General features: G+C 47.1%; 4 protein-coding genes across 4 annotated transcripts; 2 read left to right on the top strand and 2 right to left on the bottom strand.

Moving 5' to 3' along the window:
* Positions 1–339: 339 nt before the first annotated feature.
* On the bottom strand, positions 340–3,111 carry ARG81 (Arg81p; the record flags this gene model as incomplete). The annotated part of the gene is made up of 1 exon (XM_020211292.1): positions 340–3,111. The coding sequence occupies one exon, from the start codon at positions 3,109–3,111 to the stop codon at positions 340–342; it is 2,772 nt and encodes a 923-aa protein (XP_020061988.1).
* Positions 3,112–5,156: 2,045 nt separating this feature from the next.
* Positions 5,157–10,291, bottom strand: LYS142 (Lys142p; the record flags this gene model as incomplete). The annotated part of the gene is made up of 2 exons (XM_020210688.1): positions 5,157–5,456; positions 8,573–10,291. 2 exons carry the CDS (start codon positions 10,289–10,291, stop codon positions 5,157–5,159), a joined length of 2,019 nt encoding a protein of 672 aa, XP_020061987.1.
* A 1,574-nt stretch (positions 10,292–11,865) lies between these two features.
* DAK2 (dihydroxyacetone kinase) lies at positions 11,866–14,107 on the top strand. Its single transcript, XM_020208522.1, has one exon. It carries the CDS (start codon positions 12,141–12,143, stop codon positions 13,905–13,907), a length of 1,767 nt encoding a protein of 588 aa, XP_020061986.1. The 5' UTR covers positions 11,866–12,140; the 3' UTR covers positions 13,908–14,107.
* A 199-nt stretch (positions 14,108–14,306) lies between these two features.
* On the top strand, positions 14,307–16,253 carry CANTADRAFT_8443 (uncharacterized protein; the record flags this gene model as incomplete). Its single annotated transcript, XM_020211291.1, has 1 exon — positions 14,307–16,253. One exon carries the CDS (start codon positions 14,307–14,309, stop codon positions 16,251–16,253), a length of 1,947 nt encoding a protein of 648 aa, XP_020061985.1.
* Positions 16,254–16,402: the final 149 nt, after the last annotated feature.

The raw sequence follows: 16,402 nt of genomic DNA, 5'->3' as shown, positions 1-16,402 counted from the left end.
AATTTGTGATTTCAATTATCAAAACTTCTGCAGTACTGAGTAGCATCTCATGACGCAAATCAGATTTGGTTGACCGTTGATGAAGTTGTCGAAGCTGGATCCTATAGATAGTTGAGTGGAGTTCCCCCAACACTACTAGTGGTGACCAGATATTAGACTTAAACCATATTTAAGCCATACAGCATGATGGTAGAATTATGCTACCCACAAACTAAGCACGAAGGCCTTCATGCCTGCTCGAGCGGTGCGACCCATGGTTCAAACATTGGTGATGCCTTTTCCCAGAATTACATTCTATGCATATATTATCTATACTGGATGTTGCATTCTATTATACACTTAGTTCAACATTAAATTCATTTCCCAATCTTGAATGACGCTTACCCAATCATCACGGGCTTCATTCATTCTCTTCCGGCGCCAGACTTCTAACATGATCTGTCTGGCACCCCAATAACTCCCAAGGTACTGGGCAATATCTGATCCCCATTTTTTGAAGCTGGTTTGCAAGTGTAAGGATGTGGCTTCGCATCCGGCAATGAAACCTTGCCAAAACAAGGGAATGATGGCAGCTTCGTCGTTTCGTATCAACCGTTGAATCTCATTCAAGTGCCTCAAAGTTTTGGCCACCTTGACTTGTAATTTGTGAGGCGATACCTCCTTGATCAACCTATTGAAATATATCATCAACGCGTGGTAGAAAGATAAGATGTGATGGTAGGTGATTTCATGCATGGGCGAAAAGAACTGCTTGCTTGAGTCGTCGTCTTCGATCTGGAAGCCGTTGACGGTTTCGCGGAGATCCTGGTCGACCTCGATATCTGTCAGAGCTGTCTCTGTCTCCAGTGGATCGTCGTAGAGTTTCCAGTCGAGCTTCCAGTTCAAGAGCCGTTTGTTCAAGATGTTGACTCTCTGGGTGAAATCGTCGGGCAACTTTTGGTAAACCTCTTGATGATGGATTTTTGTTCTCAATAACTGGACAGTTTCACTGAACAACAAAATCAACGAGTTGGGCAAGCCGTACAACGCATCGGTGGCAAAGTTCTCGTCGTTCTTCTTGGTGTTGATCAACTTCTTATTGACAAACGACGGAGATGTATTTTTAGCCCCTCCCTTCGCGGTGATGGAGTCGTTGACGATGAAATCGATCTTGCCCTTTTTGACGTTGCCAAACTTGTCTCCGTTGACGTCGTACGAGCCGTCGTCGTTGATGGCAAAGTCGCTTTTGATGCTGTCCAAGTCCAAGCATGTCGAGTCTTGGATCAATTTCAACGACAGGAAAATACGGTGGAGAATTCGAGCCTTGGACGAGAGCTTCTTCTTATTGACCATCTTGGCCACGATCACCTTACCACACCACTTGATGTAGAAGTTGGTATCCTGCATCGTCCCCCACACCAAGTCTACACTGATCATAGACATCACCGAGCACAACACGTCCTTGTACTTCTCGTTAGACACACAGTGCTCGATTCCCGACTGGGTTGCAGACTTGGAGTTCAACAACTGTTTGACAAATACACTGGCCTGGTTACGGAGCCGGATCCCGAGATTAAGGTAGTATTTCATGGCGTCTGAGTTTTTGGGGAACTTGGACTGGAGATTGAACGCAGACACCGCCAAGAGGGCATTCAACAACGCATTTTTGGCTGGTGAGGTGTGGCCCAACGACAGGAGCTCGCCAATAGCCATCAACGCTCGTGGAAAGTAGATGGTCTTCCAGGGATTCTCGGTCAACGGAATGACTGTCATGAGATCTGCGACCTGGGTGATGTAGTAGTTGAGCAAGTAGCGGGTCAACGGCTGCACCTGCAACGCAGTCGAGGGCAAGCCAAAGCTGGGTCCTTGGGGATTGGAAAACGAGATGTCAAACCCCAACTTGGGCTGCAACGGGTTCTGCACGATGCACATTACGGACGACGGCATGGTAGTGCTGTTATTAGCAGGCTCGCCCTCCACGATGTCTGTGGAGTCGTCCTCGTTGGAATTGGGCACCTTCGAGGCATGGAGGTGGATTTCCAAGTCCTCGTTGAGTTGGTACGGATTGTTGTAGTAGTAGTTGTTGTAGTTGGAGTAGTATAAGTGCTGGTTTGTGGGGTTGATCATGATGGTGGACGTTTCGTGGTTGTTGAGGAGGTTAGACATGGCCATGTTATTGTTCTCGATGGGTCCTGGTGTGTTTGTACCCGTCCCTGGCTCGCCTGGAGTCTGTCTTCCCAGATTTAAGTTATGGTTTCGATGGAACACAAGGTTCAAGAAGTCGTTCTGGTTGGTGTTGAACAACGCCAAGTTGGTGCTGCTGGCACTGTTGAGCGGCCTCGAAGACGGACTGCCTTGGTTGGAGTTGAGGTTGGTGTTAGTGGGAGAAATGTTGTTCATGAACTGCAAGAGCTGGGTGTCTCCATTGAGTGCAGCTGCCGTCAAGAGAGCATCGTCTCGGAGCTCGTTGGAGAGCCAGAGCTGGTCGTGGGGAGTATTCTCGGAGGCCAATGCTCGGTTTGATGGAGTCTGGGATGAGGGAAACCGCTTCATCTGTCCCTGGATACCGGGAGAACTCGTCCTGCCGTTGGAAGAGAGCTTGGGCTTCTTGATGCCAAACGACTGGGCCTTTTCTGGCCGTGCTGGGCGTGGTATCTTGCCTTTAAACACTCCAAATGGACCCAATAATTTCGTCTTGCCCTCCAGATGCACCAAGCTGTCGTTTCCAGAGTTATGCAAGATTCCCAAGTCGTGGTCCATCTCTTCGTAGGTTTCATAGGGTCTGCAGTTGAGCTTTTCGTCCCATACAACGAAGTCCACGTTTCTGCGCTGGAAGAACTCGGGAGTTTCGGCATCTTCGTCACCCAAATTGAACGAAACCAGCGAAGAGAACGCCTGGCCTGAGCGTGTTTTGAAGTTCAACGGAAGCGACCACTTGAGCTTGATGTCGTAGCCAGAACACACCACTCCAGCCTTGGTGCAATTGTTGCAGAAGGGACGGGACAAATCACAGCGGATTTTTCGGGATCTGCAGGTGAAGCAGCCTGTGAACGACTTGGAGCGTTTGGCACGAGTGGAGACGTCATTCTTGGGGTTCTTTGGGGTGGGTTTTGGCGATTCGCTGGCAGCCATGGTTGTGGTGGTAGATGAAACAATGATGAGAGTATGGGATTTGTATGGATTGGAGTGAATGTGGATGGTGGTTTCTGGTGGCAGAAGAAGTCACTACTGCTGGAGAGGCTCGTGGTAGTGTAAGGATGGTGTAATCTGTAAAATGGTGCCAGGATGATGGATTCTGTTATGGTTAAAATGGTGATTTCTGTGATGCTTACTGTGCTGAATTCTCGAAGGGTACTGGCGGCAATGGGAGGGATTCCCGTTATGCAGGGTTCAGGAGCCGGGTGTCACACAGTGGCTTCAACAGCTTGGTTGCAGCCGTCGGTACCAGATGAGGTGTTGATGGGAAAACGTCAGCAGAGCTGGACTCAAATGGTAGGCATCACCGAGGCATCGGGGATGCTTACATAAGCGCGTTCTTGGAGGGTGAAAACATGCGACGTAGAGGAGGGACCACAGCGGGTGTTGGGTTTGGGGGAGAAAGGGCAATTCGGTGGGCACCGGCAACCTGTCAACATCTTCCAGAAGAGTTGCTTCTGTACATGGACCTCTTTTCATCTGCGACCCTTGCATGGTTGTCGCATAACGGGTATGAGTCTACATATTCTCGCGCAGATTCGCGGCCCTTGCATGAGTGCCTAAAACGCTCTAAAAATAGTCAAATTGGTACTCCGAGAATTGAGGAGACAGAGTGCTTGTGAACGCATCACTCTCGCCGGAGATGCCGTCTCGCAGTCGTAGCTCAACTCGAATAGTACGTATTGACAATTTTAGAAACAAAGGGTGGATTTCAGGCACAAAAATGAACGTTGTGGGCAAATTCTTAGATCGTTGATTTCTTCCTCCCGATGCACTGTTCGCTGTTGTTCTGTGGCTCTTCAGTTGGTGCTGCTTTGGCTATTTGAATCTCGGTAAAGTCCTTTGGGCAATGACCAAAAGAAATTTATATTGTAGCCACTAAATTCAGTATCGACTAGCTGCCCATCGGGCCAGTCATCGCCTTTTCGGTTATACGTCATTAGAGAGTCAAATATGCCACTATAGTGGCATCAGACATCACTACTACTTAATGCTTACGACCGAGTCGAAATGAGAAGACGTAGATCTTGCTCTCCTAGTGTGACATATCTGGTGCAGCAGAACGAATTGAACTCTTGCTCCAAATCGCTCTGTAACTCTTTACATAACTAATTCAATGTTGCAGTGAATTTATTCAGTATTATACAGATGTCCAAGACGAACCAGTTAGGTTGAGCCATGGAGAGTTGGCGTATCCCAGTTGAGGAAAATTAGCTTATGACGAAAGAAGGTTACCCAAGAGAATAACCCCAGGTAGGGTGGTGTAGTGTGTGCAGGGGCTTGTTGGCGATATTGGCAGTGATAAGGATTTATGAATCCATAATGACACTCGGCCAGTATGATGCAGCAGTAGAAATGCAGATTGAGCAGCAATTGTTTGTAGGGCTCCGAATGAACCCCAAAAGACTGCCTAAATGCTGAACAAAGCGAGTAATATAGGTGTACCAGAGTCTTGACTAGGGCCGTTTCCTGTAAACAGGGTCTCCAGATATTGAGCCAGCATTGGGCCAGCTAAATCTCGGGTACTCGCCATAGAGTCCATTAATTCGTGGACTCCATATGAGTATGGTTGGAAGGACAGAAGTGTGTCTGCTAGTGAAGTAAGGAACGCATCACAGGTGAACTTGGAATATTCCTGTAATACCGCAATAATGGCCAGGTAAATGATTTCAGCATATTCCCGTGATTTCCAGGATATGTTCATTGCACAATCATGGAATCCCCAGGTTGCCTTATATTTTCCAAATTCATATTATGGCTGGGTACTCGCATATGTGCATATTCCTGGATACCGCATGCTTTCGATATTCTGAATGCCCAGTATGCCTAATACTCATTCCATGGGGAATATTAATGCCAATATGCCTAATATCCACTTCGCATATTGGCGTAATTTTGTGGTACCTGCCCAATATTCTCATCATGGCAATAGTATCACAGATTGGATTAATGCCCAATAGCCCTCATATCATGCTGTAGCCTTAGTACAGCACCACATCAAGATCGTTCTCCTCCTCGGTATCGATGTCCTCGCCCAGGTCCCGCTTCTCCCACACCCGAACGATTCTCTTCAAGGCGATTTCAGCACTCCCAGACCCAAGCTGGGCAGAAATACGGAAGAACTTCATCAACACGTACTTCTCGTCCTCGAACATGCAGTTGATGCCTGCCACAAGCATAGGCCACTGGATCATCATCACTGAATTTTTGATGCCTTGCTCAGGAATTCCAGGGCAGTCCTTGAGAAACGATACCAATGCAATCAACTGCTTGTTGAGACACTGTACCTGGGGCGAGTGGTAGGGAATTCGGAAGAACCGCGTGAGGATAGTGATGATGGCTGCGAAACAGAAGCTCTGCTGCGATACATCCATCCACGAGATGATGTACTCGTGATTGCTGAAGCGAATTACGTCCACAAGAAGCAACGACTGCGGAAGTGCAGAAAGCACGCCCTTCTTGTCGATGAACTCCACGTTGAGCTGGGTGTAGAACCCAGCTAGCAATCGGAGGTACTCGTGGGTATCGTTGGCCACGAACGCAGCCCCGTGGTCCCTTTTCTTGTTCAAGAGCTTGACCAAGTCGCGCAACAAGTAGAGACAGGCGTCATGGTAGCCACAGAAGACATTGAACCCCAGAGCCGCGGAGATGCCGTACTGCTTCAACACCGAGTACTCGTAGGGGTGATCCAAATTGACCACCAAGTCCAACTCGTGGTCGGTTTTTAGAGTGCCTCCAAGCCGCGACGACACTCCAGCCAAGATCTCGAGCGAGATGAACCAGAATTTGCAGAGAATGAAGGTCTTGGAGAGCCTGATCTTCTTGTTGTTGGACTTGACGATCAACCCTTTGGCTCCACGCAAGTGGGGACGCCAGTTCTGGGTGCTGGTAGCAGCGTTCGCAGCTGTGAGAAGGAGCATAGTGAGCAATACTGCCTCGATATTTGAGCTGAGCTCGTCCCTTGCCATATTTTCTGACAGTGTGGTGACAGCCGGAGCTAGCAATTTCAAGCAGGTGGCGAGGTAGTGGTGGTAGGCGTCGTTGTCTTTCTGCAACCTTTTTCTGTCATAGGACGTTTTTGCACCCTGTGCCAAAATTGCAGCCATTAGAAATGGAGCCAGGGTGGCGTGCATCAACATGAGATCACGGATGGGGATAGAGTAGGTATTGGACTCGGGATGGTAGTAGCCCCAGGGGTTGAGAATAAGCGCAAACTCGTAGTAGAAATCCTCAAGATAGAATCGCTCCTCGATGCCGTTGACCTTGATTGCGTCGATGGGGATATGCGTGGGCACCACAAGGTCGTCGTGGACGGGGAGAGGGGGCACCAGCAGCTTGTAGAAGGGGTCAGGAGGCGAATTGGTGTGTTGGGCTTCTGAAGCAAAATTGGTGGTGATGATGGAAGAAACGAGATTGTTGAGGTCGGAGGCGATGAGGTGGAGGTCATCGAGGTCGTAGAAGTCGGAAGGCAGACGGTTGAGGAGGTTGTTGATGGGGGTGGGGGTGTAGGAGGTGGTGTGTGTTGGGATGCTGGGATTGGACGTGGTAGAGTAGGCGGCGATGCTGGGGTGGGGAGTGATGGTGGCATTACCTGCAACACTCCCTGACGTGACGTTTCCTGTAATACCCCCTGACGTGACATTTCCTGCATTTCCTGACGTGACGTTTCCTGCAACTCCCCCCTGCTCCTCCTTCGCCTGCACCGGCAGCACCAGGCTCACCAGCGTCGTCAGCTCGGGCAGAGACACCGTGCCGTCGTCTTCGGACTGCAGCTTGCGCTTCTTCCCAGGCTGGTATACCTGAATGGTCAACGGGCGCTCGTTCTTATCTTCCAAGTACTTTTTGGAGACACGGAGGATTTTCTCGCCAATTCCAGGATAGGTGCATTCTTTCAGGAGCCTAGAGCACTGGTGGCAGGCAGGCTTGGCCTCGTCACACTTGATCTTGCGGCGCTTGCACTCACGACAGCCGTTTTTGGAGTATTCGCCTCGACGGGTTTTTGACATGGTGTGAGGATGGAATGAATGGGTTTAACGTGGTGGATAGTTTACTTCTGGACTGGAAATGACTGGTGATCTAGTCTGGACTTGAAGCGTGGGGGGGACTGTAAATGCTTTATAATAGTTAATGGATTAATCTCAACTTGCTCAGGGTGAATGACTGTACTCAAGCTAGCGATCAAGCAGATACACTGTAAATGAGTCTGTATTAATCCAGCGTGGTTGGAAGTATTAGCGTGGTTTGCAGTGATTAAGCTGGTTGGACTAGTATTAAGCGTATTTTCTTAACCAAGAGTAGTTGCAGTTAAGCAGTTGGGCTGTAATCACGCTTTTGGACGCTAGCAAAGCTGGTGGGCTTCAATAATCAACGTTATTCAAGCTGGTGACCTAAAAGCCGTTGGACTGTATTAACCAGTGTGAATGCTTGCGATTCTGGATGCCTCGATTATATCTGCTGGCTCTGTTTGTTCGGGCCTCTTTCTGCTGGAGAGTCTACCTTTGCCTGTTGTCTTTTCTTATCTCTTCTGTTGACAATCTCCGTCTCTGGCCTCACTTCTGCTATCTCTACTTGCCTGGTTGGTTAGTTATAGGCCAGTTCCATGCGCTATTTGGTGGTGGTGATGGAGCGCAAATGTTGTATGGGGCAGGGTGGCACTCGTAAAACGGAGCTGGACAGACGAATCTACTGCAACGAGATGGGCCACGGCAGGTTGGTGGTGGATTTGTGAGTTGGATCCATTTGGTGGCTTGCGACTATTTTGATAGTGTGTGCGTCAGACAGACAGTGCGCGGTTGCGGTCCGGTGACGGCAGAGAGTCTGAAAGGGAAGAGAAGTAAAGGCTTGGTGTAGCTACAGCGGTCGTATCTATTGTACATTGCCTCTCCTGGCAAGGATGTGGTCGTGATGCCACAAGAACTAAAAGAATTGAAGTAGAGGTGGAGGAGCATGTCGATGGTTGGGCTGAGAAAAAGATGTAGGAGAGTTGGCAGGGGAACGGTGTGTAGGAGGGTAGTAAGAATGGGTGGAGGTGTAGTGGTTTGTCGGGTAGTGGTTATCGGGTAGGAGTTATAAGGTGGTACCACCTTTATGCTGTTCCGGCTGCCTAGTATGCAACCACGTCCACCGTCTTCTCCTCGTCGGAGTCCTCGATCTTGTCTCCGTCCCGCAGGTCCCAGCTCTTGATGATCTTCTTTAGGGTGTGCTCGGCACTTCCCGATCCCAAGTCCGTGAGGATGCGGAAGAACTTGATGAGAAGGTACTTGTGGTGCTCCTCAATACAGTTCTGCGCAGCCACATACATTGGCCACTGGATCATCAGAATCGAATGCTCAATCACATTACGAGGGGCCCCAGGACACTTCTCAAGGTATGAAATGAGCGAGATCAACTTGTGCACAAGATCCTGGATGTGCACCGCATAATACGGCTGCCCCAAAATCTCGGTGAGAATGGTGATAATCCCCGCCAACGAATATGCCTGCTGTGAAAGATCCATCCAACTAATACATATGTTCTCATTCTGAACAAAAATCACATCACACAAGTCTCCGGTGACGGTGGTTGAAATACATTCTTGCGAAAGATAAACCACGTTATACTGCTCGTAGAATCCAGCCAAAAGTCGCAAGTAATCCAATGAATCTTTGGCTCTAAATTTGTCTCCACATGTTCGTCTTAAATTGAAGATCTTGATTAAATCTCGGAAAAGATATGTGGTGATATGGTTGTAACCAAACATTATATTGAATCCATTACCACGAAGAAGACCATAGTCTCTTAAAACTGATTGTTCATATTCATCGTCAATATTGACCACTGAAACGAGTTCTTCGTTGGTTTTCAAGGTACCACCAAGTGGCGAACTCAACCCTGCTAACATCTCAAAATCAATGAACCAAACTTTACATATTATTAAAGTCTTAGATTGTCTAATTCGACTATTGGTTGCTTTGAGAATAATATCTTTTGCACCCTTTAAATGAGGTCTCCAGCCCTGTTGTTTGTTGGCAGCGTTAGCGGATGTCAAAAGGAGGACCGTTAAAAGAATCGCTTCTATGTTTGATGTCAAATCATTTTTGACACTCTTATCTCTATTCCTGCTCAATGCTGGGCCAAGGAGATTCAAGCATGTTGAAAGATATGAACAGTATGCCTCTTGGTCCCGTTGAAGATGATTTTTATCATAAGAGGTTTTAGCACCTTGAGCTAGAATGGCTGCTAGTAAGAAGGGTTCTTGAGAAGCATACTTCATAAGCACGTCTCTGATTGGGTTCGCATAAATTTTTTGAGCTGGATCGTATGCCCCAAATGGAAGTAATTGATTTGCAAAACTGTGATAAAAATCCTCAAGATAAATTCGCTCATGCCCAGTATTAACTTTTATAAAGTCAACTGCTATGTGTTTAGGAATTTCGTCACCTGGGTTAATACTACTCCCGACCATTTTTAGAGGTTCCAGCCTAGTGAAATCGGAGTCTAGTGTATTTTTGAAGTTTGATTGAAACATAATATCATTGACAATAGTGTTTAAATCTGAAGCCAAAAGATTCAAGTCTTCGTGACTGTATAAGTTATCCCAGGCAATTGAGGAGGTGGGGCTGTCGTTCGCATAAAGCCCCGCATCACTTAGTGAAGTTGTGTTTGCAAATGCGTTAGTTGGAATATCGTCGCTTGGGAACGAGTTGGCAGTCATTGGGATTGGCGTATCTCTCGCGAAAGATTCGAAAGAGCTTGGAGTATCATTAATTATAGTGTTGATTGGGGAGGCCGAAACCGGGAGCGGAGATTCTTCGATCTTGATAGAACTGGATAAATCACTTGCCCTTCGAGGCTTTTTCTTCTTCTTGAAGCCTTCTGTACCCAGATACACCTTGATATTAAGATCCTTGGGAGTGGAGTCCATTGGTGGAGGGGTGGGGTTTTCGTCCAAGTATCGCCGGCTGACCCGAAGCACTTTTTCACCTACTTTGGGATAAGTACATTCTTTCTTGAGCCTGGTGCAGTGAGCACAGAATGGCTTTGTTTCATCACACTTTATCTTTCTACGTTTGCACTCCCTGCAACCTCCTCTGGAGTAGTCTCTTCGGGTAGGTGAGGTTTCCTTGGGGGCAGACATTGCATGGCAGGGTGATGAGTTCGGACCGGGTTTGTTTCGGGAGATGCGATGGTGATGGATTCAATTTGGCAGGTAGGTGGTAGGAGTCTATGGGAATGGGTTTGTAGGAAGGTTTTGACCTAACATGCCCCAGTTGAAAGTTTGGTCTCCGTTGGCGGCTATGATAAGCTTCCCGATTTAGATGGCGGTTATATTGGTATGTGCACGAGCAGGCTAGCGGAACCCGGTATCATAACCCAGCTGTGAGTTGCGGAGCTCGCTCACCGAGACTGAAAAGTTGGAGCACATTTGGGGCTGTTTGCGGTGGTGCCAAAGGAAGGCTGACAATCGCCGGGAGTTCCGGACTCGTGTGTATTGTAGGTTGATGATATCCTGGCGGTTCTTCAGCCTGCACTTTAATCGTGGGCATTTTTCAGCAGTGGGACCCTGTTGGGAGGTGTCGTTGGGGTCACGACATTGTCCTATGACGTCCATCACTCTTACCACGACATTGTAACATAAACGAGGTGCCGTTCAGTGGGGTACCCTTAACCGGAACGAGATTTAGTGAGGCAGGCCCCACTTGGTAGCCGCTGTGGGGTTGTGGATTAGCAAGGCCGTGGCGTAGCGGCACCGCCTGGAGTGATTCGCCCCTCCTCTTTGTGATCGCAGTGTGCTGTCATTATAGCCGTTTTAACCGTTATGGCTGTCGACCTATTGTCACACAGAATATCCTGTAGTAGTTCAGGTTTTAACAAGAGACCACCATCCTGGTAGTCATTTGTGACAACTAGCTGTGTTTCTCGGTTAGAGATGTCGTGACAATTGACTGTGCATCGCTATTAAAGAAGTCGTGATAACTGGGCCCTGCCTTATTTCAGTCCTGTGGAAATAATCGATTGCTACCATCTCTCCTAAACTTGTCTTTCTGAAACAACTAGCTGAGCCATCTCTGTTGGCACGGTCTGTGACATTCAGCTGTACCACCCTGTCTAGTTTTATCGTCCGTGTTACTTGTGCTGGGCTTGCTGTGTGTCTAGTATATAAAAGTACCTGACTCAATAGCTAGATGCAATTTCTTCCAATCAAAGAACCACCCTTCATCTTGTCACTACCATCATAATCATCCTTGCGCAAGTGCTCTATCCCTACCATCAAGGCTTTGAGGTCTCTAAAGCATTCACTTCTGTAGCTTCCCTGAACCCCATCGTCTTTCAGCCACCTCGGGCGTTTTCGACCCGGAAAAGCGGCACGTAGATCATCCACATGGCTACTAATGCTATGCCACTGCTTGTAATCATTCCTGGTGTTACTGTTCATTACTTTCCTCCACTCTTGTAATTTTCAACACCAATTTGCGGTCAATTGCCTGGGGAATTTTGCAGCACTCAGACGCCCAGTGCTGGTGTATATAAAGCTGCACTCCTGTCCATCATTGCGACAATTACAACCGTGAATTGGTCAAAAATCCTCCAGGATAAGCGTGTGGGCGTGTCTACGGGAAGTATTCCTGGCCAAGATTATTCTTTGTGCTTCTGTTGGTTAGTTGCTCTCAGGATGGCATGGCCACTACAGGGCACAATCATGGCCATTGACCAAACCACCAAACCACCAAAGCCAAGACCACCCAACGCGTCCGCCCTGGAACGACGTAGAATACACGGCTCAGGTATACAGGCCCAAATACGGGGTAAGATGGCAGTTCGTGGCGATCGCATGGGCATGGTGGGGGCACCAGAGGTATGTGGTGGAGGGACGTCCCTCCACCAGTGAGTGGGCGAGCGGGGCACGTGATGGATCTACCCCATTACATCACCAGCCAGTATATAAACCTCCACAAATCTCTACTTTTTCCTCCACATTCATTAAAATGACACTTGCAAAGCACTGGAAATATAACGACGATGTGGTGGTTGCCCAACTCAAGGGATTGACCCGCTCAAACCCCTCCATCAGCCTTATACCCTCCGAAAAGGTGGTTTTCAACCCTCACTCCGACACTTCCAAAAAGGTCACCTTGATCAGTGGTGGTGGTGCTGGCCATGAACCATTACACGGTGGATTCGTTGGTGAAAATCTCCTTGACGCTGCCGTCAGTGGTGCTGTTTTTGCCTCTCCCTCCACCAAGCAAATCATGGCTGCAATTAAGACCAAGTCCAACAAGGAAAAGGGTACTCTTATGATTGTCAAGAACTACACTGGAGACGTGTTACACTTCGGTCTTGTTGCCGAGAGAGCCAAGAGCGAAGGTTACGCCGTGGAAATCATGTTTGTGGGTGATGATGTTGCTGTTGGCAGAGAACAAAACAAAATGGTGGGGAGAAGAGGTTTGGCTGGAACTGCCATTGTCCACAAAGTGGTCGGTGCTGCTGTCAATTCTAAGGTTAATGACTTGAAGTCTGTCGCCGATCTCGGTAGAGCCATCAATGACAGTCTTGTTACTATCGGTGCCTCTTTGGACAGAACTTCCGTTCCAGGTAAAGCCGGAGAAGTTGAATTCAACAAGGACGATGAAGCTGAATTGGGATTGGGTATTCACAACGAGCCAGGCCACAAATTGACTCCAATTCCAGACATTGACGACTTGCTTAAAGACATGTTCCAAAAATTGGTCTCCCCTGATGACAGTGAACGTCACTACGTTGACTTTGACTTGAAGAATGATGAATACGTTTTGCTTGTCAACAACATCGGTGGTACATCTTCTTTGGAGTTGTACGCAATTGCCGAACACGTGGTGAAGAACTTGCCATTTTCCAAGAAACCAAAGAGAGTCTTAGTGAGTGATTTCGTGACCTCCTTGAATGCCCCAGGTTTCTCCATCACTTTGTTAAACTTGTCAAAGATTGACAAAACCGATCTCAAGTACACCAGTTCTGATGTCTTGGAATTCCTCGATGCCGAGACCAATGCTCCTGGATGGAAGCCAAAGACTTTCTCCTCCGAACAATGGGAAACTGAACCTGAATTCGTGGATTCCCCAATGGAAGACAAGACTATTGTAACCTCCTCATTGGAGATGGATGCAAGCCACTTCCAAGAATCGCTCACAAGAGGTTTGAAGAACTTGATAGAGGCTGAACCAAAGATCACCCACTACGATACTCTTGTAGGAGATGGTGATTGTGGTGAAACCTTGAAGGATGGTGCAGAAGCTATCCTTGAAGCATTTGAGAAGAAGAAGTTTACCAACTTGAACGATCCAGTTGCTACTCTTGCAGAAATCACTGAACTTGTCGAAGACAGTATGGGTGGTACTTCCGGAGGTATCTACTCTATCTACTTGACCGCATTAGTGCAAAACATTCAAAAGTCCAAGGACGTTTCCGTCAAGTCCTTAGCTGAAGCCTTCTACAAAGCTTTGTACGACGGTTTATTCAAGTACACCAAGGCTAGAATCGGAGGAAGAACTTTGGTGGACACTCTTCAGCCATTTGTCGACTCCTTGCACAAGACTGGAGACATACAAGAAGCTGCTGCTGCTGCCAAGAAGGGTTGCGATCACACCAAGGGATTAGTGGCCAGTTTCGGTAGAGCCAGTTACGTGGACGAGGAAGAGTTCAGCAAGGAAGGTGGTATTCCTGACCCAGGTGCTGTGGGATTGTTGGCTTTGATTGAGGGATTTGTGGGCAAGTGAGTTGAACTCAGTATATAGATAACGACGCTCAATTATGATAATTCTTGAAGAATCGTGTAGAATCTGACAATCCAGTGGATGCTGTTGCAACCAATCTACGAAAGAAGTGGCTAAATGCTTACGACCAACTACGATTTTTGAGGCCCTGTGGTAAATGGCAAATGTCTCGTTGTAAACCACCAATCATTCGTCCTGTTTGTCTCCCTGTCCATAGCGTGCTATCACTTCCTCGTGTGAGTTCACCTTTGTAGTTATGTACCGCAGTAGTTATGGATTGGGTGCGAAAACGTATAAAGAGGAATACGGCTGATAACTCAAATATACCAGGATAATCAGACCAACTCCAGCTTACTCATATATCCAGCTCCTTTTAATCCCTACTTTCTCCTCTAATCGATCATGACAGATACTGTCGATATTCCCGTTCAAGAATTCTACGAAGCCATCGTTGTTGGCGGAGGTACTTGTGGCCTAGCCATGACCTCCAGACTCTGTGAAGAGTGTCCAGGCTCCATTTATACCGAAGATGAGCACCAGAGGTTTCACTGGCTCAAGCAACGGGGCAACAGGGTTAATCTAATCAATCACAATGTTTCGTCTAAAACAAAATACAAGCCAGTTCCTGGCTCGCGACTCTATAAACCCAAAAAAAAGTTTGAACCAGAGGAAATATTGGTGCTTGATGCTGTTTCCGATTCCTTCATGGGCCAATGGAACAACCAGTTCGGGGCGTGTCAGATCCCTTACCTAAGGTCGCCAATGTTTTTCCATCCAGATCCAGTCAACGTCGATGGGTTGGTCAGCTATGCTCATTTGGCCAAGAGAGAATCCAGTGCAGACTTGATGGAAATTAAAAACGTGGTTGGACGAGAGTACTCGAAACATCAGCTCAAAAAGTTAGCCAAAAAGAACTCCATGAAGTCTAAGGCCCCTGTTCCGAGCAACATAGAGGGACCTAATGCTCGCAACCATGATAAGCCAGGCATTATAGATATCAATATGAGAGATTGGAAGGACTTTTACCGTCCTTCCACTCCATTGTTCAAGGACTTCTGCGAGGATATCATTAACAGGTATGGACTCCACAACAACGTGCAAAAGGACGAGGTTATCTCCATCGAATACAAGTACATCAATGTTGTTGGTGGAGAAACTGGAAGTTTTGGCCAGGGTTTTGTTGTCCGTACCGCTAGTGGTCGCACTTTTGGGTGCAAAATTTGCATTGTATCAAGTGGCCATAGAGGCGTTATCAACTACCCAATCAAACCGTTTGATGATCCACACTTCCCGGAGGGTAGTTGTCATACCACCCATTTGTTCACAGGTAAAGTTAACTTTCTTGGACAAGAATTGATGAACAAACCCAGAAAATCAAAATCAAGAAGTATTGTTATTGTTGGAGGAGGGTTGACCTCCGCCCAGTTGGCCCATGTGGCTGCCAATGCTGGGATTGAAAATATTTATCTTCTTTTCAGAGGGCCCATCAAAATTAAGCATTTTGATTTTCACTTGGACTGGGTCACAAAATATAAAAACGTCAAAAAGTCAGCATTCTACATCAAGGATACAGATGAGGAAAGGTTCCAAATGATCCAAGACGCTCGTGAAGGAGGTTCTATTAACCCCGAATACTACAAAAAGACCATGAAGCACGTAAAGGATGGAAGGCTCAATTTTATGAAATACACCACTATTGAGAGCCAGGTCTGGGATTCCGAAACGAAAACCTGGAATCTCAAATTGAAGACAAAGGTCGAGTCGAAGAACTCAAACACTGATACAGACACTTTTGAGGAGTTGGAGTTGGAGAATGTTGACTATATTTACTTTGCCACTGGAATCCAGCAGAATATCGAATCTTTGGAATTCATGCAACCAATTATAAAAGAACACAGAATACCAATTGTTAGAGGCTTCCCATGCTTGACTGATGACCTCCAGTGGAACGATAAAATTCCTCTCTTCATGATAGGCAAGAATGCTTCACTTAGAATGGGCCCATCTTCAGCAAATTTGGATGGTGCAAGACTAGGAGCAGAAAGAGTAGGATGGTTTGTCCAGTCTGAACTCAGCCTGGGGACATATGATTGGAAAACTAGTCAGAAGGGTGATTGCCAGTTCTGCGACCACGAAATCACTACCAGGTCTAACTCTTTGGATGATTTGGATGCAAAGCTTGATAAGCTTGACATTGATAGTGGTGCAAGTCTGGAAGACGATGAGCTGGATTCTGGGTCTGTTAATTTTGAGGCCAAGGACAACAGAAAGAAGAATACTTCGTTTGAAACAAGATTACTCTTAGCAAGTGGCCAGTTGAACTGGTTTGATCTACTCGGTGATGAATGAAGATTATACTTACTTAAAATTTTCTACCTGATGTATTTTAGTCGTTTACAACATATTTTATAGCCATTCATAGATGGAGCATTGATACAGAATGTAGCGAAGGTTATTTAATGATAATGTTACATTTTATTGCTTAAGTTTGTCAGGTG

Source organism: Suhomyces tanzawaensis (assembly GCF_001661415.1).
Source record: "Suhomyces tanzawaensis NRRL Y-17324 unplaced genomic scaffold CANTAscaffold_9, whole genome shotgun sequence".
Classification (NCBI taxonomy): Eukaryota; Fungi; Ascomycota; class Pichiomycetes; order Serinales; family Debaryomycetaceae; genus Suhomyces; species Suhomyces tanzawaensis.
Note: the sequence above shows the minus strand (reverse complement) of the source record. Positions and strands in the feature narration are given on the sequence as shown.

Excerpts from the sequence above, each read along its gene's own strand:
- DAK2 (XM_020208522.1), top strand. The coding sequence starts at position 12,141 with ATGACACTTGCAAAGCACTGGAAATATAACGACGATGTGGTGGTTGCC.